Consider the following 27,806-nt stretch of genomic DNA (forward strand, 5'->3'; position numbering starts at 1 on the left):
TTTGTTCAATGTTCCAGTGTTTAGATGTTTTAAAAGGAATCGAGGGGGAAGGGAGGGGACCCCCCTCAGGGGTTAAAGAGGTGGAGGAGTGGCATTGCTAATCAGGGATAGTATCACAGTGCAGAAAGGCAGATCATAAGGGAAGATTTGTCTACAGACTCAGTCTGGGTGTCAGTCAGAAGCGGGAAAGGAGCAGTCACTTTATTGTGAGTTTTCTACAGATCCCCCAATAGTAACAGAGACACAGAGGAGCAGATTGGGAGGCAGAACTTGGAAAGGTGCAGAAGTAACAGGGTTGTTGTCATGGTTGACTTTAATTTTCCTGATTTGGAGATGCCGATGTTGGACTGGGGTGTACACAGTTAAAAATCACACAACACCAGGTTATAGTCCAACAGGTTTAATTAGAAGCACACTAGCTTCCAATTAAACCTGTTGGACTATAACATGATGTTGTGTGATTTTTAACTGTTTAACTTTCCTAATATTGATTGGAACCTCCTTAGTTCAAATAGTTTGGATGGAGCAGTTTTCATCAGGTGTGTTCAGACAGGGTTCCTGATGCAATATGTAGATAGGCTGACTAGAGGGGAGACCGCATTGGATTTGGTGCTTGGCAATAAACCAGACCAGGTGTCAGATCTCTCGGTGGGAGAACATTTTGATGATAGTGATCACAACTCCCTGACCTTTACTATATTCGTGGAGAAGGATAGGAGCACATGTTATGGGAAAGTATTTAATTGAGGGAGGGGAATTACAATGCTATTCGGCAGGAAGTGGTGTGCCTAAATTGGGAACAGATGTTCTCAGGAAAATGCACAACAGAAATGTGGAGGTTGTTTAGAAAGCACTTGCTGATAGAGCTGGACAGGTTTGTCCCACTGAGGCAAGGAAGGAATGGTAGGTTGAAAGAATCTTGGGTGACAAAGGATGTGGAACATCTCGTCACGAGGAAGAAGGAAGGTTACATAAGGTTGAGGAGGCAAGGATCAGACAACGCTTGAGAGGATTACAAGATAGCAAGGAAGGAATTGAATAATGGACTTAGGAGAGCTAGAAGGGGGCAAGAGAAAGCTTTGCTGGATAGGTTTAAGGAAAACTCTAAGGTACTTTACAGTTATATGAGGAACAAGAGGATGGCCAGTGAGGGTAGGGCTGATCAGGGATAGTGGAGGGAACTTGTGCCTGGAGTCGGAGGATATTGGGGAGGTTATTAATGAATATTTTGTTTCAGCATTCACTACTGAGAGGGACCTTAACATTTCTGAGGACAGCATGGGGACTGATATGCTAAAACAGGTTGATGTCAGGAAGGAGGATGTGCTGAACAATTTGAAAAACATAAGGATGGATAAATCCCCTGGGCCAGATGGGATATACCCTAGGTTACGAAAGGAAGCAAGGGAAGAGATCGCTGTGCCTTTGGCGATGAGCTTTGCATCCTCACTGTCCACTGGAGTAATGCCAGATGATTAGAAGGTGACAGATGTTATTCCATTGTTCCAGGACAAACCTGTCCAGCACTATCAGCAAGTGCTTCCTGAAGGGAATAGGGATAATCCTGGATTACAGGATTAATCTCTAATTACAGACCAGTCAGTCTTACATCAGTGGTCAGTAAAATATTGTAAAGGATTCTAAGGGACAAGATTTATGATTACTTAGAAAACCATAGTTTAATTACAGATAGTCAGCATAGCTTTGTGAGGGGCAGGTCATGCCTCACAAACCTTACTGAATTCTTTGAGGATGTGACAAAACAGGTTGAGGAAGGTAGAGCAGTGGACATGGTGAACATGGATTTTAACAAGGCATTTGATAAAATTCCTCATGGTAGGGTCATTCAGAAAGTAAAGAGGCATGGGATACAGGGAAACTGTCTGTTTGGATACAGAATTGGCTGGCCCATAGAAGACATAGGGTGGTGGTGGATGGAAAATATTCAACCTGGAGCTTGGTACCAGTGGTGTTCAACAGGGATTGGTTGTGGGACCTCTGCTCTTAGTGATCTTTATAAATGACTTGGATGAGGAAGTGGAAGGGTGGGTTAATAAGTTTGCTGATGACATGAAGGTTGATGGAGTTGTGAATAGTGTGGAGGGCTGTTGTAGGTTGCAACGAGACATTGACAGGATGCAGAAGTGGGCTGATAAGTGGCAGATGGAGTTCAACCTAGAAAAAGTGTGAAGTTGTTTACTTTGGAAGGTCAAATGTGAATGCAGAAAAGAGGGTTAATGGCAGGATTCTTGGCAATGTGGAGAAATAGAAGGATCTTGTGGTCCATGTCCATAGATGCTACCCAGGTTGATAGGGTTGTTAAGGAGGCATATGGTGTGTTGGCTTTCATGAGCAGGGGATTGAGTTTAAGAGCCGCGAGGTTATTCTGCAGATTTATAGATTCTGGTTAGACCACACTTGGAACATTGCATTCAGTTCTGGCCACCTCATTATAGTCAGGATGTGGAAACTTTCAAGAGGGTGCAGAGGAGATTTACCAGGATACTGTTTGGACTGGAGGGCATGCCTCATGAAGAAAGATTGAGGGAGCTAGGGCTTTTCTCATTGGAGTGAAAAAAGATGAGAAGTGATTTGAGAGGTGTGCAAGATGTTGAGAGGCATGGATAGAGTGGTTAGCCAGTGACGTTTTCCCTTGGTAAAATGGCAATCATGAGGGGGCATAATTTTAAAATAATTGTAGGAAGGTTTAGGGAAGATGTCAGAGGTAGGTTCTTTACTCCGAGGTGTTTGTGTGGAATGCACTGCGAGAAGTGGTATTAGAGTCAGATACATTAGGAACATTTAAGAGACTCTTGGATAGGCACATGGATGATAGCACAATGAAGGCTATGTAGGTTAGTCTGATCTTAGAGTATGCTGGCACAATATCGAGGGCTGAAGGGCCTGTACTGATCCATGTTCTATGTTCTAATAAGTAAACATATTTTATAATTATATACTTGACAACTAAAGGCATGATAAAATCACAACCACCAGTTTTTTGAACTAAAATCCTCAACTCAACCCTTCCTTTTCCATGTTCTGCACTTCCCTCACACCTGCCAGCCCCCTGACTCAAGGAAACGTTGACTGATTATCACAGCCTTGAAGATCATTCACTTCCTTGGGATTAACCCCAAACACGGACAAGTTGCCTTGAAGGTCTGGGATTTTTCAGCTCAAGTCTGAGCTTCACTCAATTCCTGCATGATGACTTTGGTAAAAAAGATAGAAATACCTCTGGCTTCTAATAGCTCAATTCCACCATCAGATTTTCAGCCACATTTTAATCTGAGATCTGACTCATCCAGTAATAAATCAGCTTGGATCTTGACCATGGATACATTTTGAGTCTCTTCAACAATGTCAGCAGAAAATGTAACCCTGTAATACTATGGCTCAAGATAGATGGCAATCCTGGAAATCAACACTTCACAGCAAGGGCTAGAGCATGCATCATATAAGATGACAAAGTAATTGCAGTTGGATCCAGAAGTCTCTTCCAAATGTAGCTTTCTCTCTCTCTCTCTCACACACACACACACACATTAATCAGTACCTCAAGATTCCTTATATACCTGTTCAGTAAACAATTCACTGTGGAAACAGATTGCATTCCACTGAAAACCATTTACCACAAACCACTAACAGGTACATACCCTAGCTGCAACAATATCTGGAAAACATCCAGCAATATACCATATCTGCTATGAACTTGGTAGCAAAGCAGTCACCTTGGATGCAATGAGCATATTGCCAAACCAAGCCAAGAATGCAAACATTTCATTGGATGTACGCATCAACAACATGGACATCAGGGTGGCAGATATACGCAAAATTGATAAGTTGCATTTTGACTGAAACTGGACTCAATGCCAATCAGAAACAGTTAAGGACCCATTGTGAAGGCATTGTGAAAAGTTATTATTAAAGGGTGGCCTGATACAATAAAAGAGTTGCCAGACATTCTCAGATTCATTCGGCCTTACAGAGATGAACTGATTATCTTAAGAGGCATCACCTTTAAAGAAAAACAAGTACTTGTATCTGAAGCTCTCTGCCAGAACATCCTGTCACAAATACTCCAAGGAGTTTTGCAAAAGAGTGACCAGAATGGCTGTCGTGTGATGTAATCTATTAGCTAGGGGTTAAGGATGACATGGAAAACCTAGTGAGAATTTAAGGCACGCCAGAGCCACCAGCCATAGCAACATCCAGAACCTCCAAACCTTCCATTGTCCCTGGATCCAAAATCACCATGGATTTATTTACTACTAATGGAAGCAACTTCATCTTAGTCCATAAAATGTCTCCAAATTTCCATTGTCAGACAGGCAAAGAACACCTCAAGTACGACCATGTCAAGCACATTATCTACCATATTCAGTCTGTTTGGTGCAGCTACAGAAACCTTTTCTGACAATAGGTTGGATATGTGTGACAAAATCTGCATGAACAATGTGACATTGTCAACACATTCTCCTTAGGAAACAGACTTGCCAAAAGTATACTTTGTACCATTAAAATCAGTTTTCTTAAAGTGAAGGACAATGATACTAGATGTTTGTGCCAAAATGTTTCAACTGAGAACTACACTTTTCGATATGGGGTTCCCGTCACCACTAGAAATCAAGTTCTGAAAGCCAGTGTGAATAATCTTACCAAGTCACCAGCTATTCAAGTTCTCCAAGATGCAGGGCACACCTCAACAACCAAGGAAGGATGAAGCTGGTGCGCGACCAACATGCAGGAGCAGAATTGTTCCAACCATAAAACGTCAGAACTACATATCCCATTGTGGGAGATTGTTACCCTCAGAGGTTTCCAATCTATGTGCAGTAACCATAGATTTTGAATTATAACACCTAATAGACAGATGCTGAGGAGGAACTGAACCCAGCAAAGGGAGGTGTATAAAATGCCAATTGTGGACAGTGAACACAAAGGAACACACACAGGTGATAACAGTGCAATGGAATACTGGGACAGCAATCATCACCCTGACATCATGCCTGCAGACCAAGGTGAGCTAAAATTAAAATCCACACTTCCAGAAGATTACAGATAAGTCCTGAAAGAGTTTTCAAAGTGATATATGGACTCAGATTTCTGTATTCATGAATATTATAATACGCTCTGTATACTAATTTTCTATTGCCCAATGTTCATGTTGTTTAACTTATTAAAATATGAGTTTCCTTTGGAAAAAAAGGAATGTTATTATCCTTAGAGTTATAAACCTTTAAGAGATTAACACACAAATAAACCAAGTACCCAAATGCTGGCACAACACAGGCCACAAGAGCTCTGCATTGTAGCAATTGAGGCATAGGCTGTGTCTAGAGATTACTCTGTGCTGCATGTGTTAATCTAGGTGTAAATAAACCCACAGAGATCTTGAAGTAAGTAAATGTAACACTCCATCTGTGTTACATTTAGATGACAAGAATATTATTTATAATTATTTTCCTACTTACAATATATAACAATTAAAGTCATATGCTCTCAACGGAAGTAGTCCATGATTACATTAGAAAGTATATTACAGATACTTGCCATGAATTGTTCAAACTGAATGGCCGCATCTCGAGGATCCAGCCCTTGTGCATGGGCCATGTCAGCTGCACGCCTCGCCATTTCTACTTTATGGTAACCTGGGGGTGTCCAGCCAATGCCACGAATCCAGTTCAGATCAGATTTGTATGCAACCTAAGGAAAAGAATAATGGATGAGTAGATATTGAAATCCTTTCCCAATAACATACAGGAGACAAGACAACATAATCATTACAGTCAAACAGATGACTCCAAAATGATTCAGATTCAGAACCCGTTACTGACCACATCAACAGGGAGACATTTTCCATAAATGTGTGGCATTTGTCTGAACATTATTTAATGAAAGATGAGTTAATTTATTTTGTATAGCTTACTGACTGTAATGAAATAATCAATGGAAAATGTGTTCAGTAGCATAATATTTTTAGTATATACTCAGTGTAACCAGTAGAGAGGAGGTAAACAGGCCAATGGTACTATTGTGAAAATAGTAAAATCTGTTAAAGTAACTATCCTAAATCAGAATTGCAAGCCTAATTTCTACAGATCTTCTTGAAACTGGAGTTGGTACAGCAAAAAAACAAAATAAAGAAAATGAACTCCAACCCTGATACAATGCTTGTCATGCATTGTTTAGAATAGATTAGATTCCCTACAGTGTGGAAACAGGCTCTTCAGCCCAACAAGTCCACACCGATCCTCCGAAGAGCAACCCACCCAGACCCATTCCCCTACATTTACCCCTGACTAATGCACCTAACACTATGGTCAATTTAGCATGACAATTCACCTAACCTACATATCTTTGGGAGGAAACCCCACGCAGACACGGGGAGAATGTGCAAACTCCACACGTTCCCCCGAGGCAGGAATTGAACCCAGGTCCCTGGCGCTGTGAGGCAGCAGTGCTAACCACTGAGCCACCGTGCCTGTGTAGGTACTAATTTACGTATAAACTTCTAACATTCTATTATATTTAGATAATAATCCATAATTATTGTTTTCAAGTTAATCCTCCATTATCTGAATAGCAATCATGCTTCGCTCAATCAAACAACATACATTTAGAATCTGCAGAAATACAAAATCCCATTTTGCTTTTCTTCCTTGTGAGATTAGAATCTTGGGATTGAATTTTCCTGGTCTTGTGTTGTTGAGTTTGGAGTCAGAGAAGACAGGAAAGAGCAGTGAACTACAATGCATTGTCTCCCCACAGCCAGGAATGTTTACTGGGGAGATGAATGCAGGCAGCTAATTCATATAATAAAGATCTCAACTTGAATGATGATTCACGCTCATCATCATTTTTCCCCCAGTGGAGGGCCAGGAAGTCATTAGAGATGGAAGCTTTTACCCTAAAGAAGGGGGAGGGATGGGTGTCTCTACAGACTTAGGGGGCCGTTTGGAGGTCTTGCCCCAATAATCAGTGGTGTCTGACAGTCTGGCCCTTGGAATGTAATTTTTAGTTGTCTCTCCAACAGGGCCTCCATTTTGAAGCACTCTCTTCATTCCCTGGCCTGGGTCATCAGTACCCATTCTGTCAGAGTGGCTATTGAGGCTTCTAATTGAAAGTGATGTTGGGAGCCCACACACCAATGTCAATTGGATGGCAAGGATGGAACCTGTGTACCTCAGAGACCTTCTTTGGGAACACGGCTCTACTGTTTGGGTTCTGTCAAATGCAGGAGACTTCATTGCAATTAGGATCTATTCCTCACTGTGGAAATACATGTCTTAACTGACCTCCTCCAGACAGTCCAACAATTGTTAACACCATGCCTGGGGAGGAGAATTTTGAACTTTTAACATGAGGTGACATGGTAAATGTATTCAAAAATAACTGTGGAGCCATACTTCATCCATTGTGTGTACATAAACCTGCCTGTCCTTGATAAAGTTCACACTGTCAATTCAAACTCAAAGACCTGATTAATCAACATCAAAATGGTGCTTTAATACTCACATCACTTTGTAATTTGTAAGCCTCTTTGGCATGCCTCACATTTAACTGCTCAGGGTCACATGTCCAATGATGTAAATGTTGCCTGTAGTTAACGTTACTGGCTTGCTCCTGACTCCTTTTAGCTTGTACAAAACCTGGTTGCTCCAAGTGCAACTTGTACTTGCATTTATCCTCTTCAAATTGTTTCTTGTATTCTTTGGTGCTCTGGAGTCTGCTGGCAGCCAGGAAGTGCTTCAATTTTGTATCGTCATTGACACTGCGGAAGCCAATATGCTGACCCTTCTCTCTCACAAATGCTTCCTTGTACTTGTACTAGGAGAATAGAAAATCTTCTTATTTACAACCAACTAACATTATTAAAGTCTGTGCACAATTCGAAACATCAGTGTGTGGTTTATCACCATTAACAAATCACAAAAGGGAGTTTTCATTAATATCTATTTATATACCTTGTATTTGGAAGTATTTTTCTGTTTATAATGTGCAAACACAAATAGCTCTTGACTTTCTTACTGTATTACTTGATAGAAAGAAAATTCATAAAATCTAACTTTCACCGATATTAACACAATGTATTGCATTGTAAAAGTCAAAGTAATTTTTATTAGTTCCACTACAAAATCTGTAACAGAATTCCTTATGAACAGATACTGGTTAGATTGTTTGAGATCTAATTAATAAAATATTTTAATCTTCAATATCTTTCAACAAGTAAAAAGCAGATTATTATTTACAAGGTGATGTAGTTACAGTACTAAGTTAATGAATCTAAAATCTTTAACAGAGACTTCATACTTTGCAGGAAAACATTGGTTCTTACATCACTGGCTATTTCTCTTGATGCTTTGGCTGTCTGGAAGGGAATAGCATCCAATCTAAGGTCATAACCCAGTGCTCTCGTCTGTTCCCAAGATGTCCTGTAAGCTTTCTGTAGTAAGAAAAAAAGAACATCATAAGTTGTAGAAGCAGAAGTCAGCCATTTTGTCTGCTCTGCCATTCAGTAAGATTGTGGCAGATCTATGAGGTGGAACATCCCCCTCAAGATGGACAGAAGACCCACCTCATACTAATCAAAAGGGGCCATTGCCTGAAAGATTAAAGCAGACCAAGCCAGCCAAGTGGTAGCAGCCTCACCCTGAAAATGTACACCCTGTTGCAGGAAACCCACCTTCAGAGTTTAACCCAGCCCACAATAAGTATACCCTGACATTCATATGAGAAAGCAACTGGAATCCAGCACACTAACAATAAACATCAGTAGCCAGAAATAAAATCACAATATACACTACCTCCTCTTCGCTATCTATCTATTTGACAGTGTCAAATCACATCAAGTACTTGTTAAAAACTGATTGCTGTCTAAGACAGATTGCACAGGAAATTTGATCACAGTAAAGGTATCATAGGGAAGCTGCTTGTTGAAGGAGCAGGAAGCTTGCGTCACACTAACACTCAGTAGTATCGACATGGTGTTAGCTGAATGAACACTAACTCTTCAATCAGGGCAACTATTCCAGCTTCTAATTCAGCTCTTCTCCATGCATGTGCAGGTGTTATTGTTTTCATATCTTCACAGTCTTCCCTGGGAGAATAAGGGAACTAGTGGAAGAATTCACAGATTAATTAACAAATGGATAGACCAAAGTAAGAATGTTTCTTCCATGTCCATAGCCATTGGCCAACAGAGTTGGCTGGTGTGGATCTTTGAGTCACTAGCCTCCTTCTATTCAGTAATGCATTTATGACACTGTGGACTGGGCTGCAAACCCCACACCACCCACCCCCTACCTACAACTGAAAAGTCTACTGTTGGTCCATTCACCCACCCAAAACCTAGTGTCCGATATCAAGAACAACCTTAAAATGTTTCAGAGTGGGACATTCACCCAGCTGGGAGGAAGTCCAAGTCTGGATAGCTCAGGCCCAATCTGATTGCTCAGCAGCTCTGCAGTATCAGAACTGAGTGATGGTTACTGCTGTGGCCACAGTCAGATTCTGAAGAGGAGGAGGTTATGGAGGCCGGATTGAAGTCAGTCTGGGCTTTTGGCAGAAGTTGGCTGGCAAACCCCAGTAAAGGGGGATGGAAGGAGCAGAATGAGACTTTTAAACTGCCATTAATTGACCTCTTGAGGACCTCAATAGGCCACAGGGCAAGTGAGTTGCCCAAACTGCAAGTGTAAAATGAAATCTAATGTGGTGTTACCTTCCTTTGCAGAGGCAGCCAGGTCATGGTGAGTGAGGGCAGCAAGCTGCTTTATTTTGGACTCCTTCTACCTTCAGATATGCCAGCAGTGGGGTATAAAGATCAGCCCTATGACTGGATGTCAACCTACAATTCCAATCGCAGAACTCTGGTCTCCACTTGTCAGAGTTCATACTCTGGACCTTCAGACTCAGGGGCAGAAATACTACCACAGGTTCACTTCTAACAAAGGTCATAGAATCCTTTCAGTGTGGAAGCTGGCCATTTGGCCCATCGGGTCCACACTGACCGTCAGAAGAATATCCCACTCAGACTGACACCCCTACCCTATCCCTGTAACCCTGCATTTTCCATGGCTAACTCATCTAACCTGCACATTCCTGGATACTATGGGCAATTTAGAATGGCCAATCCACCGAACCTGCACGTTTTTGGACTGTGGGAGAAAACCAGAGTACTCAGAGGAAATACACGCAGACACAGGGAGAATGTGTAAACTCCACACAGACAGACACCTGAAGGTGGTATCAAACCTGGGTTCCTGGCGCTGTGAGGCAGCAGTGCTAGCCACTGAGCTACCATGGCAGGTGTTGGCATAAGGAACATCAGGACATCAGTGAATTACTAACATTCAACAAATCTGCCTTGCAATTATAAACTGATATACAATAATCAACTGGCAGTGGAGGAGAAAATTGTAAATCAATCACAAAATAACCATGATCAATCAACAGTCAATTCCAACAACTTACATCACTAATGTTGTAGGCGTTGATTCTTGCTCGCCTGAAATCCGGATGGTCAGGTGGTATTGTACACCTATGCATTGACTGGGCATATCTGGATCGATACAACCTCTGCAAAGGAAGGTATCATCACATTAGCTTTCATTTTACACTTCTAATTTCTTCCTTTGCATTCTCCTAATAAGGACTATAGCTGCCATTAGCACATTCAAAAGATGGAAGTATATAGATTTTTATTTAATTAAAAGAAGGAACAAGTAGTTATGAAATAAATTCTCCTTAAGATTTCAAGGTGCTTCATGTAAAATCACAGCAGCTTTCGTTGATTGAGTGTTAGAAGATACCAGTAACTGAAAATTCAAACTTCCCACTGCTTATACTTAACCTGCATTTCGTTAGCAGATTAAATGCATTGACTGCACTTTAAAAAGATAGAACTAAAATGTTGCATGATAATTCCAAATATTCACTTCTTGCGAGCAAACAATACATATTTAGAATGATAAAGTCATAAACACATGTTTGTGGAATAAGCCATTCTCAACCTAAACTTTGCATATAAAATATTTCTGTAGCTCTCAAAATATACGTAGTCGACATTATTTAATTAAATAATATGGAAAATGCATAAGTGCCATACAATTTAGCAATTATTTTGCCAAAATACCAGGATTGCCTAAGATGTTGATCGAGCTCAGGATTCATTGCTTAAAAACAAAATTATCAAACGAATGTTAGCTACTGGTAGTCAAGTTCTAAGTTTTTGAGGAATGTTTTAACCTAGGTTTCAGATGCTGGTCCACAACTTAATTATATTAAATAAACAGAAGTACAAAGTTTGTGAGAAGATTTGTAGCTCAGGTGCTTGTTGTTGTGGTTCTGTTCGCTGAGCTGGGAATTTGTGTTGCATACGTTTCATCCCCTATCTAGGTGACATCCTCAGTGCTTGGGAGCCTCCTGTGAAGAGCTTCTGTGATCTTTCCTCTGGCATTTGTAGTGGTTTGAATCTGCCGCTTCCGGTTGTCTGTTCCAGCTGTCTGTTGCAGTGGCCGGTATATTGAGTCCAGGTCGATGTGCTTATTGATTGAATCTGTGGAGGAGTGCCATGCCTCTAGGAATTCCCTGGCTGTTCTCTCTTTGGCTTGTCCTATAATAGTAGTGTTGTCCCCGTCGAATTCATGTGGCTACTAAGGATAGCTGGTTATGTCGTTTCGTGGCTAGTTGGTGTTCATGAATGCAAATCATTAGCTGTCTTCCTGTTTGTCCTATGTAGTGTTTTGTGCAGTCTTTGCATGGGACTTTGTACACTACATTGGTTTTGCTCATGCTAGGTATCGAGTCCTTCGTTCTGGTGAGTTGTCTGAGAGTGGCTGTTGGTTTGTGTGCTGTTATGAGTGCTAGTGGTCGCAGTAGTCTGACTGTCAGTTCGGAAATGCACTTGATGTATGGTAGTGTGGCTAGTCCTTTGGGTTGTGGCATGTCCTCGTTCCGTCGTCTTTCCCTTAGGCATCTGTTGATGAAATTGCGCGGGTATCCATTTTTGGCGAATACATTGTATAGGTGTTCTTCTTCCTCTTTTTGCGGTTCTGGTGTACTGCAGTGTGTTGTGGCCCTTTTGAATAGTGTCTTGATGCAACTTCTTTTGTGTGTGTTGTGGTGGTTGCTTTCGTAGTTCAGGACATGGTCTGTGTGAGGGGCTTTCCTGTATACCTTTGTGGTGAATTCTCCTTTCGGTGTTCTCTATACCATCACGTCTAGGAATGGGAGTTGGTTGTCCTTTTCTTCCTCTCTAGTGAATCGGATTCCTGTGTGTGTGGCGTTGATGATCTGGTGTGTGTTCTCTCTTTCTGTGTTATGAATGATTACAAAGGTGTCATCCACATATCTGACCCAGAGTTTGGGTTGAATTTGCGGTAAGACTGTTTGTTCTAAGCTTTGCATTACCGCTTCTGCTAAGAGTCCAGAGATGGGTGAGCCCATGGATGTGCCATTGATTTGTTCATATATTTGGTTGTTGAAGTGAAGTGTGTTGTGAGGCACAGGTCCAGTAGTTTGACTATGCCGTCTTTGTTGATAGGTTCAACGTCCTGTTGTCTGTTCTGTATGTCCAGCAGGTTGGCAATTGTTTCTCTGGCTAGGGTTTTGACAGAGGTAGTCCACAGGGGAATAAATGTTTCGAAACGTTCCAAAAGAGCAATTAAGCAGTTGTCAACAACTAGCCTATAATCTATAGAACATATACAAAATTATCCCAATGATTAATTTCATATTGTACATTGCAATCATAAATGACAACTGCCTCCTGTGATATATGATTGGTGGGGGTAGTCATCTAATACTACAAGGTGGCACTTATCTACAATAAGACAGGTCCAATTCAATCCAAAATTAACATCCATAATGCCTACGCAGCCTGAATCAATAGAACATATCATTGGGAGGTTATAAACTTAGCTTATAGTAATGGGGTCAAATTCCATGGGTACCAAGAATAGGAATATCCTCAAGATAAGATTAACTTCCAACCTAATGCCCGTCGATTACTTCAGACTCATTACCATTCACAATATGCAATTATTTCAGACTCATTACCATTCACACTATGCAAGTCTAGCTCAGTCCAGACTTACCTTGGGAGATAGAGGATTTTTTTTTTGTTTACTGGTTTTTACTTTATCATTTAATCGTGAAATAACTCCAGAAAGGCTAGTACCTGTCATCAAGTCATCCTTTATTTACACATGGAGAGTCCTGAACACTGATCCAGCTCCCTCAGAGCCAGCTCTCAGAGTGAACAGAACCTCTGACACCCCTGTTCTTATCTGTCAGACAAGGCTCCCCCCCATTGGAACTGTTAACCATGTCCAATCAGGGGACTCATAATCTATGAAGTCCACCTGCTGACCCCGTCACAGTCACGACAAACTGATTTAGGACAGGAACATTGAAGAAATAGTTATTACTGAAGATGCTGGCAGCACACAATCTGCTAATGCATGCTTTCTCTTCTTCTGGATTCTGGAATTAAGACGCATAGTCGAAAAATTAGGGCCCAACCTTTCAGGAGAGGTGTTCAGAAGCATTTCAAAACACAAAAGGTAGCAGATGTTTGGTACTCTTTTGAAAATGTTAGTGTATGCTAGGTCAGTTGAGATAGATAAATGTTTGTTAAGATATTGAGGGATATGGGCCAAAGGTAGGTGCGTAGCATTAGGCCACAGATCAGCCATGGTTTCATTGAATAGCTCGAAGGGCTGAATGGCCTATTCCTGTTCCTATAATTTGACTTAGTCTGCTCCCGCACTCCTGTAAATTATCCATGGACACAGATAAAGTTATCATACATTTCCACCCGTTTTCAATACCTACAGTCAAATGAAAAGGAGATGGATAGTATGTTCTTCAAATTAATTGGTACACTTCCATCAAACAACATTTGCTCATTTTGATGCAGAAATATTATTTTGATCCAAAGATGGAATTTAGATATAGCACTAATACATAATTGCCACATGAAAGGATACTTCAAAGCTCTGCCTTAACATACATCGCTGCATTGCAGGTAGCTGTTCTTAGCATGGATGATATCTGCAGAGTCAATCACACTTGTATATTTCAAGGTATCAGGATGTTGTCTGTATTTTTTCTGGAGAAAAAAAAATTCAAAATGTAATTAAATATCCAAAACAAATAGAAAGTTATGCATGTGAAATATGGACTCTCTTCCCTATTTGTGTGAGGAAAAAATGTAACTTCCAATTAAGAAGGTTTAGAATACTGTGTCATCACAAATATTTATTGGAAATCCACTCACAAAATTACTGCCCAGAAGAGTTAAGTAAGTGGTCTCAATTTGCAATATAAACAAACTACAAAGGTTTCATTGGAAAGTATTTAGGTTAGACGGTATCTTGCTACAACATACAAAGTACATACTGGTCAATATGTATTCCAAGAAAGCTAACGGGATGCTGGCCTTTATAGCTAGAGGACTGCAGTACAAGAGATGCAGAAGTTATGTTGCAGTTAGACAAAATGCTGGTTAGATCCACTTGGAGTACTGAGCAGATCTGGGCGCCACGCCTTCGGAAAAATATATTGGCCTTGGAGGGTATCGGTTTACAAGCATGATACATGGGCTTATAGGGTTAAGTTATGAGGAGGGTTTCTACAAATTAGGTTCATTTTCTCTAGAGCTTAGAAGGTGAGGGAGTGATCTGATCAAAATCTTCAAGATACAGGAGGCAAAGAAATATTAGATAATGATTAACAATTTCCACTAGTTGGGGATTCTGGAACTAGGAGGCGTAGTTGAAAGATTAGAAACCGATCTTTCAGGAGAGATGTCAGGAAGTGTTTCAAACCACAAAAGGTGGCAGATGTTTGGTACTATCTTCCACAAGTGTTAGAGTATGCTAGATCAGTTGAGATAGATAAATGTTTGTTAAGGTATTGAGGGATATGGGCCAAAGGTAGGTGCGTAGCGTTCAGCCACAGATCAGCCATGGTCTCATTGAATAGTGCGAGGGACTGAATGGCCTACTCCTGTCCGTATAACTTGCTGCCTGATTAAAACAAAATCAAATGAGATTTCCCACTTTGGCAGAAATCTGACACAACCTTGGGGGTCAACTTAATTTTGCTGGAAAATCCCAGAATGGTAGTAATCAAGGGAATGGAGGCTGGCAAGGAGCTCATCAAACTATTCTTTGACAAGTTTGCTGCTCCTCCTGTCTGAAACCAGGCCGAAAGCTAGCAGAGTCTCATCATTGTTGTCGTAGAAACAAAAACAACCAATCATTTTGAAAAAATCTTCTTCAGGAACCTGACCAATTAAAGACGTTACCTCACTGATAAGTTCACCAGCTTTCTTCATTGTCTCAATCTGTGGGGAGCCCTGTGCCATCCACGCAACACCTCGAAGGAAGTTCAGATCCGACCTGTATTGTACCTATATGAAAACAAGGTACATTGACAGCAAATGGGCAGCTAGATTTACACCCTCAGGCCATTTTATTTTTCATGTATAGTGACGAGTTCTTTGCCCACTTATCAACCTCTCCTCCCTCAATTGAAACCCGATATATAGCAATTTAATGGTAAAACTGATTCACTCATTTACCTCACTCTGTTGATTATAGGCTTTTTTAGCCAATTGCATCTTCATGTCATACGGCAGAACTGTATAAGAATGAATCAACTTCTTGTAGCCCAAGTCACTGGCCAAAGCCTGAGCATTCTTAGCATGCACCAGATTCACCATGTCCATTGATAAGTGGAACTGCGTTCTGCTGTCTTGCGATTCTTTCTTGTACAACTTTTCGCTCTGTAACTTGCCGATTTGCATGCAGTGCAACATCTTAGGGTCATCCAAAATGCTTCGAGCACCAATATGTTTTCCCCTCTCCTTTACAAAAGTATCCTTGTATAGATACTGAAAGAAAAATGGATATCATTTTCCAAAGAGTTGTAATGTCTATCATTACTGTTCAGAAGGTAAGGTGACACACTGAAACGTTTCTAATCAGGTAGTTACCTTGCTTTTAATCTAACTTTTAAAACAAGTAAAAGTCAATATCTGTAATATAGGCATTTGCTTTATTTATAGCTATGAGCTACTAGAGGATGGTAAATTTACTTAATGTCTTGTCGGTTAGTGGCAATACTCTCTGAGTCTGAAGCTCTGGTTTAGGACCCACTCCAAGACTTATTGGCCATGGAAGAAGCATTCACAATGCAGTCAAGCAGGTCGATGGTCAAACATACAACTTTTCCAATACACCCATAACAGGTAATAAGAATCATAGGAATTCCTGGTCAGTCCTCATTGATAACACAGCTTGCCAGTGTGACAGGATGTGGCAGATGCCCCTCATTAAAAAAAACATGAAAAGGGCAATATCCCTTTCTGGTTAAGCACAGCTGAAGAATAAAAATCAACTTTGCTTCATTCTACCCAGGAATATGTTGGTCTACTCTTAATTCAGAGATAAGAATTTAAACGACCTGCTAATTCAAATCTATTAAGCATCAGCTCCCCACTTTGCTGGGTTAGCAGTGTCGCTTATTTCACTATCAGATGGTTAAATCCTTTTGAACAAAATAAGATTAAATTGGCATTTGCAGGCTATATATGTGCATTAGCCATCTTATAATTGGAGTTACTAGGCAACAAAGGTTATGTTAGCAATATTGAAATATTTCCACACAAACATAGTTGGTTGAATTTTTACTTCCTGATGAAGGGCTTATGTCCGAAACATCGAATTTCCTGTTCCTTGGATGCTGCCTGACCTGCTGCGCTTTTCTAGCAACACATTTTCAGCTCGGATACTCCAGCATCTGCAGACCTCACTTTCTCCTCAAAGTAAAAGTTGTGTCAAGTTTTTAAAGAGTATTTCTTGCCACAAGGCTTGGTGACATTTCTCACCAAACTCGTCTCATTAACTACCTACCCCATACCCATAGTATCCCTCTTGACCAATTCTATCTCCTTTTTACCAAGCACCATTCCTGGAACAACTTGCCACTCTGGGATATCCCAGAATTGATCGACATCCCTGACACTGGCATCCATCTTTAAAAGGTTATAGTGCAACCAGACAAGATCGGTCAGTCCAGAGCTACCCTGCACAGTTCCTAAAGTTTGTGCTAGAAATGGCAGGCAAGGGAAACTTTGCACCCTGCTTTGCAGGAAGACACCTCGAGATCCTGCTGGTTGGGCTGGTTCAGGTTGGATGCCCTCTTGCGTCAGGACTATCAGAGGAGGCCGTGACACCAGACCAGCTGACCCAAGGTTGCCACCGGGGTCAGAGCAGTCTCAGATGTCTGGAAGAATGCACAGCAACATAGAAAGTAAGTCAGTGATGTTCTCCACTTTGCCAGTGCGAGTGTCACCACCTTCTCTCCTTCTACTATTGCAACTACCTCCCCCCAGTGTTCATGTTCTAACTCTCTCATTATTGTGTGGGGATCCTTCCCTCACTGCCACTAACCCAAACCTCTGACACCACCAACCTTGCATGGCCTCGGTGCTGTCTACTCGCACACTTGGGATAGCTCTCCACCTTCACCGTAAGTAACAGCTGTGCCACCCACTTTCATATCCCTAACTAGCTACTTTTCTCCCATTCCAGGAGGAAATCAGCCCATAAAAGGCAAACAAATTCAAAACAGGCAAGGATTGTCATTTTCTCTGCTCCCTGCCCCTTGTGTGGAGAGGATCGTGATTCTGACCACCCCGAGGGGCTGACTGACCCCTGACCACCCGAGAGTCTGACTGACCCGGAATACTCTGAGGGGCTGACTGACCCTGAACATCCCGAGGGGCTGACTGACCCCTGACCTGGACCACCCAGAGTGTCTGACTGACCCCTGACCACCCAGAGGGGCTGACTGACCCCTGACCACCCGAGGGTCTGACTGACCCGGAATACCCTGAGGGGCTGACTGACCCTGAACATCCCGAGGGGCTGACTGACCCCTGACCCGGACCACCCAGAGGGTGACCCTGACCACCCCGAAGGGCTGATTGACCCGACTGCCCTGACCATCCCAAGTGTCTGACTGACCCCTGACCCGGACCACCCAGAGAGGCTGACTGACCCTAACCACCCCGAGGGGCTGACTGACTCCTGACCCGGACCACCCAGAGGGGCTGACTGACCCCTGACCCGGACCACCCAGAGGGGCTGACTGAACCCTGACCCGGACCACCCAGAGGGGTTGACTGACCCTGACTACCCCGAGGGGCTGACCCTGACCACTCTGAGGGGTTGACTGACCTTGCGGGGCAGACTGACCCGGGCCACCCCGAGGGGCTGACTGACCCTGACCCGGACCACCCTGAGGGGCTGACTGACCCTCACCACCCTGAGGAGCTGACCCTGACCACTCTGAGGGGCTGACTGACCCCGACTGACCATGACCACCCGGAGGAGCTGACTGTGACCACCCCGAGGGGCTGACTGACCCCAACCACCCTGACCAGCCGACTGACCATCTCCAAGTCCCCCTATTGGAGTTTGCCCTTGACTTACTGTGCTGTGGGGCCTGACCTAAAGCTCTCTCCCTTGACTTGATTGAGGACTTCTGACAACCACAACAAGCTTCCTGGCTTTCTGTCTGCGCCGAAATACTGAGAGCCTGGTGTCTGAGGGGGTAGAGCACACAAGAGAAATGCAAGGGAGGGATTTGGTGATCATGTTGGTATGCTCAGAGTGTGTGAGTGCTTTAACTGGGAGCCCTGGAGATGCAGTCTGGTCCAGACCATGAGTTAGGTGTGTGTCGCTGAGCACACAGTGTCCTTGCTGCAGCATTACAATGAGAATTACCACTGCAGCCCGAGATACAGTATTGAAGTCAGGAGCGTCCTGGAAATCACAGAAGCATTGATCCCTTCAGCCCAACAATTCCACACAGACCCTCCAAAGAGTATCCCACCCAAACCCATTCCCCCACTCTGTTATTCTACTTTTACCCCTGATTAATGTATCTAGCCTACACACTCCTGAACACTATGGGCAATTTAGCTTGGCCAATTCATCTAACCTGCATATCATGGATTGTGGGAATAAACCAGAGTACTTAGAGGAAACCCATGCAGACATGGGGAGAATGTGCAAACTCCACACAGACCATCACAAAGGTAAAATTCAGTCACACTTGGAGAAGTATGGATTATTTAGGAACAACAACCAAAAGCAAATGTGTTTCATTAATTTGACCAAGCTCTTTCAGAGCATTGATGTGATAAGGTTGTGAAGCAGCTGTTGTACATTTGGACTTTCAAAATCAGTTAATAAAATGCCACGTAACAGATATTTTCAGAAGAAAAAGCAAATGGCACCAAAGAGGCAGTAGTAATTTGGGTACATAATTAACTAAATGCTAGGAAGCAAATGGATCACAGAGCTGCCATGGGAATTCTTAGAAGCTAGTACATGTCAGATACCAATGTTCATAGACATGGGCTAAGTGTGATTGGTGTCCATGGAGCATGCTCTGATTTTTTGATGCCCAGTGTCCAAATGGAAGGTCCACTGGAGCAAGCAGTGAACTTAATCAGCAAAAGCCTAGCATGACTAGGTGACCTCGATGACAACACTGAGTATGTCATTGAGTTTGCTTCAAAAGAGTGAAGTATCATGTTGAAAATTATTTTTTAGATGACATTTTAATGTCCAGTTAGTTTAAACTGACTCAGCCATAATATGCAGATTTCCTTTAACATGTGGCACGTTTGGAGCATTAAGCAAATTTTCAGTATGAATATTGATGAGGCTATCATTGATCACCATGATGAATGAGTAATTTGAACATCCACTGGCACCTGCATTCGCACGGCAAATGCAAAAATTAGGAAGTTGCTGCCCTGCTCCTCCAAGAACCTCACAAACCAGGATCTTGCTGCAAGCTACTGGAGACTAAAATAGGAGGGGCCTGACACTTCTGTGCTTACATGACAAAAACTCACTAAACCCTCCAGAAGACGTTAGAGCTTGTCCAGTCAAGTGCAGACAAGATTCCGATTGTTAATTACTGCCAAACAACTGTCTGGTACAAAAATGAACTATTGCAAGAAAGGAGTCCCATTCCTCCAAATCTTACCTGGAGATTTCAGAAAATAAAAAATATTAACCATTTAAAAAGCTTTCTTTCTGTCTGTTGCATTTTCCTTTTCATCCTTAACCTATCTTTCTTCTGTCCAGTTCCCCTTCTGCACATGATTTGGCATTAATTAAATATTCAATTTTAAAATTCCGGGTTCAAAGTCTACATATTTTATTAATAATTCTTCAGTTATGGAGATAGACATTACTTGGTCTGCCACACAGATCCAACATATTGAAAAGGCCACTGTAACGAGGCCACCATTCCTTTGTCAATGATCACAAATACCAGATCAAATGATTTTCGGGAACAAAACTGCTAATATTTCACACCACTACTCCAAATAGAAAATCAAACCAATATTCAAATCATTACAGGAACATTACACAATGACATAAATTGATTGTTAGACTTGATAAATTGTCCATCGTCATTCAAAGTTGACAATTGTGAAAAAAACTAACCTTTTATCTCGCATCATTTTCTTTTTTTTAAGAGGTTACTGGTTAGCCTATTTAAATATTTTACCTCAGCTCAATGGGGTCACAACTGGGGGAATGGTACCAACTACAGGTAACCCATCTCTTGCCTGAGAAAAAAATGGCCACTTATTGAAAATTTGGTATGGACCTTATGCAAGTATTTCCCTGTGGCATCAACTCTTCGCCAAGCCTTTGTGAGATTGTCGCAGCCAAAACAAATAAGTGGCTGACTAATATACAGTGATAATTTAGTTGTGGAATCCGAATTGTAAGTATCCAGAAGAAGTTGGGTGAGCAAGAAGGTGCAGACTTCCCTGCACTCCCAAACAGCTCTTACCTGCTGATCTGTCTCCATATAGTAACCTGTTGATTTTTGTTCCAATAAACACCAGCAAGCTGTGGGAATGGCCCAGTTTGGTGGCTCATCAGAAAAGAATATTAGATCTGTCCCTGAAAGTGACTTGGACCAATCACCAACATTGCAAGGGCATCATGTGTCACACTGTTGGCATCATACCAGACAGTACCCAAACTCAAAGTCTCCCCAGCTGTTTCTTGAAAGTAATTGGCCACAAATACTTGAATACTTTACACATGAGAATCAAATGAGATTGCCTCTTACATCACTGGCTATTTGTCTAGAAGCTTTTGCACTCTGGAACGGAATGGCTTCGAGTGTCAGCTTGTATCCAAGAGCTTGTTGGTTGAGCCATGACTGTTTGTACTTCACCTGCAAGAGAAAAGTGCAGAATAATAATTCAATATGTAAAGAAAATTAGAGTTTAAAGAGAATCTATCCAATTCTGAAGAGACTAACATTACCTCACTGAAATTAGCTGAATTAATTCTTGCTCGAATATGTTCAGGTGACCCCACAATTGGAGTATAATGATGTTGGGCAATTTCTCCTGCAGCTTTATATAGGCGCTGAAAAACAAATAGTGAAGATATTTACCTGTACAACACGTTCATCCTGTAAGCAGTAACATTCAGTAACATGAAATTTTAGATTTCAATAACAGGCGTTTAGCAAATGATGCCTGAGAATAAACATAGCCAATTCCACTCTACGGAGAGGAGGGATAGTTATTACGATCCAGCAATTAAAGACATTCAGAGAGAAAGACAGCCGTTTGGGATTAGCAACTATTCAATCAAGGTAACAATTTTAGAAAAGCACTGTTAAAACTTTGCCCTTATTTTGTACATCAAGCACTTTGGAGGTTGAATACCCAGACAACTGCTGAGAAATATAATTGACTTCATTAACAAATTCATGATTGTTATATGATACAATTAGTAGTTAGATCGCCAAATTCCATAAACTATTTGTTACATCTTATGGCTCTATGAAGTGACAATAATATGAAAGCCTCCTTTTTCAGATTGACATATGGGTGAAAGCTGAAAGCTTCCTGCCAGGCTCATGCTAACAACAAGGTGAAAGCTTTCTTTAAGCATTTTTCTTTTGCATTTTACCCATTGTGATACTTTCCTTTTATATCATTTTGTTGAATGGATTTTCTGACTACAGTTACTCTCAAAAACTGCAGTCATTTTCCCTTTCAATAACTCTCTGTACACGTGACAATAAATAAATTCAATTCAATTCAATTCACTTGCAGTTATTGCTCCTAATTTTGAGTCTGACCTTCAATTCTATAGGCTTGCCAAAATATGAACATCCATCAACCTGCACTCCCCAGGCACTAAATGGGCCACATGTTCCATTCCTTCACAGGTGGATTCTCAGGTTTATCATTGCCCTGGTTTGCAGGCCTTCAGACTTGAATACCTTTTTCCCCCCAAATACTTAATTCAACCTCAGCTCAATGTTCCACATCCATCCTCCATAAATTATTGAAGCTGAGAGCTGATAACTTTTCAGATTCTGACTGATTTCATCCTTGGGTCCTAAAACAAATGGCTTAAGAGATAATTGACACGTTGGCTTTAATTTGCCAAAAATCCCTTGATTTGGGGACAGTTCCATTAGATGAGGAAGACAGCAAATGCAACTTCTTCATATCAAAAAGACAGTGAAACAAAGAACAGGAAACTACAGTCACTAATCTTAACTTCTGTCATCAGGCAATCTTAGAAGCTGTAATTGAATAAGTTCAACAAGTTCTGAAGAGGAATCATTGGACCCAAAACATCAACTCTGCTTTCTCTCCACAGATGCTGCCAGACCTACTGAGATTTCCAACAATTTCTGTTTTTGTTTCTAATACCCAGCATCTGCAGTTCTCTTGGTTTATTGCATAAGTTAAAGCAGGGTCCTAGGATAAATACTTAGATTTCCAAAAGACACTAGATAAGGTGCCACATCAAAGGTTATTGGGAAAAATAAAAGTTTATCATGTAAGAGTAGTATATAAGCATAGAAAGATGATTGGCTGACTAACAGGAAGCAGAGGTAGGTTTAAATGTGTCATTTTCATGTCGGAAAAATCTAATCAGTGTTTAGGGATTGGGGCTGGGACTTCATCTGTTTACAATTTATATAAATGACTTCAATGAAGGGAACAGCATATAGTTGCAAAATATTCTGACAATGCAAAGATAGATAAAACCGAAGTTGTGAAGAGGACACAAAACCAAAAGATAGGTCAGGTGAGCATGTGAAGGTGTGGCAAATGGAGCATAAATGTGGACAAATATGAAATTCTCCATTTGGTAGCAAAACTAAACAATAAAAGTCTGTAATTTAAATAGTGAGCAATTATGAAGCTCTGAAATGCAGGTGGCCTTGTTCATGAATCACAAAAGGCTAGTATGCAGTTACATCATGTTATTAGGAAGGCTAATAGAAAGTAATTTATCACAAGTAGAACACAAAAATAGGGAGGTTATGCTTCACTTATGAGACCACATCGGGAGCTACCATGTTACCTGTGAGACACAGAGTACGGTGCATAGTACTGAGACACATATAGAGTGGTTAAGGAATGATTTGAAAGGTTGTCAGGAATAGGCAGAAATGTAGATTTGAGATTAATTTTGGAAATGGCATTAAGCTCCACCCATTCTGATAATGCCAGATCACTTGGGTGGTAAAAGGCAGATTAGTTTAGGATCCTATAGAGTGAAGACCTATATCCTAGGTCTCCTCTTAGTCTGATTATCTTAATGATGCAACTTGTACCTAATTGTTATTAGGCAATAGACAACATGCTTAAGACAAAAGTCTTTTCTCATTAAAGAGGTTAGTAGTTTTCCCTTACCACTGTAAACAAGTTTTTTGACCCAGTCAAGGAAAGAGGATGATGGTAACAAACTACCCTAACCAGAAGCTGGTGTTGGTTGGTATTCCTTCCCATTCATTGAGACACACATAGAAGCAGAAACAGAAAAAAAGGACAGCATGGCACACAGGAAAAAGAACAGACAGGGATTACAGTGAAACATAAACTGATCAGCAATCAAAGAAACAGCAGGGTACAAACTAAGTGGCTTTAAGACACAGACAAATTCTCTGAGAGGACTGAAAACAGGAGTCATGTGCAGAAGTTTGGGCACAAACGGAAAAACATCATTAACAAATGGACAGAAATCTCTGAGGATACAGATATCAGGCCACAAACTAAGCTTGCAGAAAAACAGAGAAAGATCAAGCCATCTTCAAGAGGTGAAGAGACACAGAAACAAAGATCAGGGAGATGCACATCTCAAGGAAGCAAGCTTTTAGAGAAAAGCATTTTTTTCAAAGGGTACAGATAGACATCAACATAATTAACAATTATCAGATGAACAAAGGGCTTGTTATGAAGAAACCACTGTAGATTAAATGGACAAATAAAAGCAGAATACTGCAAATACTGGAGATCAGAAATTAAAACAGAAACTGTTGGAGAAACTTAGGAAGTCACTCAGCATCCATGAAGAGAGAAACAAAGTTATTGTCTTGAGTGCAATATTACTCCTCTTAGAATCAGAGTCAAATAGGATATGAAACATAAACTGCTTCTCCCCACAGATGCTGCAAGCCCTGCTAAATTTGTCCAGCACTTTATCAATTAAATGGTATTACTATTATTAAAGTCCTGCATCCAATGTATACTTCCTGTCCACCCACTTTACTTCCTGTGGCAAATTTTCTGTTCTATTCTCTGGGCCTCTTTCCACAGGCTCTTTTAGACTTCCTCTCCAATAATATCGGAGGTTAGTAATTCTCAAGATTGCCAGGTGCTGATCCTCCCAATTGATCCAAAACCTTCTCTTCAATGCAGCCAGATCATAGCACCAACCCTAACACTACACTCCATACCTAGATCCAAGGCCTCTCTGAGTGTTCTCAAACACCTAGACCATACTGTCAATGCTCCCTCATACATCTGGATCCCAGAACCAATCCCCTTGTTCAAAGAACTCTCCCTGCAGTGTTCTCAGACTCCCAAAACCCAATGTGTCACATATTAAAGACCATTTTATTTAAAATTCTATTTGACAATGGGTTCATTTGTAGCTCTACCAAATCTCCGAGCCCTGCTCCAGTTTCCCAATGTCACGGGGCCAATCTTAACATTGATGCACTGCTAAGCTTGTGATTCTGGAAATAATTGTTGTTAATTATGTTGATGTCTATCTGTACTCCTTGAAGATATATGCTTTTCTTAAAAGATTGTTTCCTTGAGATGTGTATCTCCCTGAACTCCATCTCCGTGTCTCTTTATAGCTTCCTGAGGGTGGGTTGATCTTTCTCTGTCTTTCTGCAAGATTAGTTTGTGCCCTGATAAAGAAAGTTTGACTCATCCCGCAATGATGGCAACGATGCAGATTATTTTTAAACCAGAGCAACCAAGTTTGAGCAGCTGTTGCCATTCACTTCTGGTTTGGAAAGCAGTTATGTTTTGAGACGAAATGTCACAGGAATGTCACTGTGATTCTCTAGGTCTGATATTTCCTCAGTGAGATTCCATCAGGTTCTAGCAATTAACATACCTCATTGGCGATGATGTTACTTAATTTTGCACGAGTCAGGTCAGGCGAATCTGTCACCTGTGTAAACCTTAGTGAATATGGATGCTGTCGATACTTCTTCTGAAAAAAAGGATAGAATAGAAAGCAATCATTTATTGCATTTCAACCACTCCCTAATTCTACTCTCTGCCATTGTATCAACCCAGTATTGCAGTCCGAAAGCTCACTGTTATTATGAGACCATCTGTTCAGAATCACAATTATTAATTAAACATTGACAATATAGATAGATTAAATAGTAGGATGCAAAACCCAGTCAGAACCCAGACATGCAGTTCCTGGATTATGCTTGAAACTTCTGCTGTGAGTTGGAAGGTTTAATATATAAAATGTCAATGATGCTGAAGAATGGAACCAGGGTGAGACAATGGCTGAGGCTATGGATTATCATGGATAAGAGATTCACTGTCATTCAGAAATTTAGCATAAGACTAGGGGCTAGCATGCCCAATGAGAATGATATACCAGCTTCCAGAAGGGCTTTAAGGATTAGTTATTTTTAATGCTTGCATTACATCCTTTGTACAAGACTTAACAGATGGATCTATATGGGAGTTGACACTTGTCACCCTCCCTAACCACTAGCAAAAGCTCGATCAGATGCCAATGCTTTCCTGTGCATTAGGAAGACAGAGAGCAGCCTGAAATGTTATTGGTCACTGTGAACCCACATACATTTAAAAAACTCATTTACAGACCTGAATAAATCTAGAGGAGTCAATCTAGGAGGACAGTGGTGCACATAACACATGTGATTCCTGTGCCAGATACGACCAAGAAATCTTTGATGATAGTATTTCATGAGATACTCATTAACCAAATCCTTTTGGAAATGCTTGAATGAGTTTTCTTAAAAATGGCACTCTTGTTTCAACCAACTGCCCTTAGAAGAACACATTTGAAGAATCATAACACAATACTCTATTCTTCCCAACACGTTTGTTTGAACTCCACGTAAGGATGAATTACTCAATGTGGTGACACAGTAAAATATAGCAGCGAGAGTAGATGTCACGTACTGCAGACAAAACTGGTCCCATAAAAAACATGGCCCACCTCACTGATGAGGGCAGTTGCTTTCTTCACTCCCTCAATCCCCAAAGCCCCTGTTGAAATCCAAGCCACTCCTCTCATGAAATTTAGGTCAGATCTGTAAAGGTTCTGTTAAAATAAGGCAGATTATTAATAAAAATCATTATCACGGTGTACTAAATAATATATTCAATAAACTATAGTAAAGCAAGATTCAGTAACTTCTCAGCAGTTTTACATTTTGAAAAAAAAATGTTTAATCATGCCTATATTTTGTAGCTACCATCCTCAGAGCAGTGAATGAATGGTGTTGATTCTGCGATCCACTGACCGTATCTTCTACAATCAGAATATCACAGGTTTTGTATCTATAAGTTTGAGCAAACCTCTGCCCTCTGGAATAATCGAAAACTAAATTGCTTTATATTCACAGGTGGAAATGATCATAAGGAATTCATGAATTTGCCTGCTTCCAGTTCTTCCATTTGTTTTGTGCTTTTCTAAGAAGTATCACAAATTTCTGTGAACAATATTCAGAAATTATTCTGTTTATTTGCTAAGGGATTAGTAAAAAGGTGTTGGCAAAGTAGTGAACAGAATTGAAAACTTGACAAGATAAAAGATAAAGCTCTTCACTTTCAGCATCCAAAAGGCCTGTGGTTAAAATTCCCACCATGGCTTTATCTGTTGATCCCAACTGGGTCAGTGTCTGGAGATCTATGGTTGGTTTCAGCATCCCTGGAATATGGAGGGACAAAACCAGCAAGCTTTACAGTTCTCAGTCACCAACCACTGGTCACCAGAGAAACTACTAATCCATGCTGGTAAAGTTAGCAAAAGAACTGGCCTCAACTTTCACTTTATAAAAGGCTTACATGAGAAAGAAGAAACCTGGATGAGACACCAGAGGACAGTTAACACTCATGAACCTATACCAAAGCTCAATTCAGTGCTATGGGAGACAAGGGTGAAAATGGGAGAAATGTCAATAAGAGAATGAAAGAAAAGTGTAACTAGAAAGTTACCTCGCTCTGTAGATCATAGGCATGCTTTGCCCACTGCACCCTCAAGTCATTGGGTAGTGTTGTATAATGATGGATGGCATGTCTGTAGTTCTGGTCACTGGCTAAAGCCTGGGCTTTCTTAGCATGGACAAGATTCACCATATCCATAGGTAGATGGAAGTTAGTCTTTGTCTCCTCAAAATCTTTTCTGTACTTCAACTAG

At 41.1% G+C, this 27,806-nt stretch overlaps 1 protein-coding gene across 2 annotated transcripts in view; it reads right to left on the reverse strand.

Annotated features, from left to right (window-relative positions):
* Positions 1-27,806, reverse strand: part of nrap (nebulin-related anchoring protein) — a 102,599-nt gene that overhangs the window by 4,057 nt on the left and 70,736 nt on the right. For both annotated transcript variants that reach the window (XM_060842108.1, XM_060842107.1), the window contains exons 29-40: positions 27,605-27,802; positions 26,604-26,708; positions 25,509-25,607; positions 21,387-21,491; positions 21,187-21,294; positions 15,593-15,904; positions 15,317-15,421; positions 14,018-14,116; positions 10,477-10,581; positions 8,342-8,449; positions 7,522-7,833; positions 5,557-5,709 (exon numbers count right to left, since the gene is read on the reverse strand). In XM_060842108.1, coding sequence (XP_060698091.1) covers positions 5,557-5,709; positions 7,522-7,833; positions 8,342-8,449; positions 10,477-10,581; positions 14,018-14,116; positions 15,317-15,421; positions 15,593-15,904; positions 21,187-21,294; positions 21,387-21,491; positions 25,509-25,607; positions 26,604-26,708; positions 27,605-27,802 — 1,809 coding nt within the window. The remainder of the gene's footprint in view (positions 1-5,556; positions 5,710-7,521; positions 7,834-8,341; positions 8,450-10,476; positions 10,582-14,017; positions 14,117-15,316; positions 15,422-15,592; positions 15,905-21,186; positions 21,295-21,386; positions 21,492-25,508; positions 25,608-26,603; positions 26,709-27,604; positions 27,803-27,806) is intronic.

The sequence above is a fragment of the Hemiscyllium ocellatum genome, chromosome 22 (assembly GCF_020745735.1).
Source record: "Hemiscyllium ocellatum isolate sHemOce1 chromosome 22, sHemOce1.pat.X.cur, whole genome shotgun sequence".
Lineage (NCBI taxonomy): Eukaryota > Metazoa > Chordata > Chondrichthyes > Orectolobiformes > Hemiscylliidae > Hemiscyllium > Hemiscyllium ocellatum.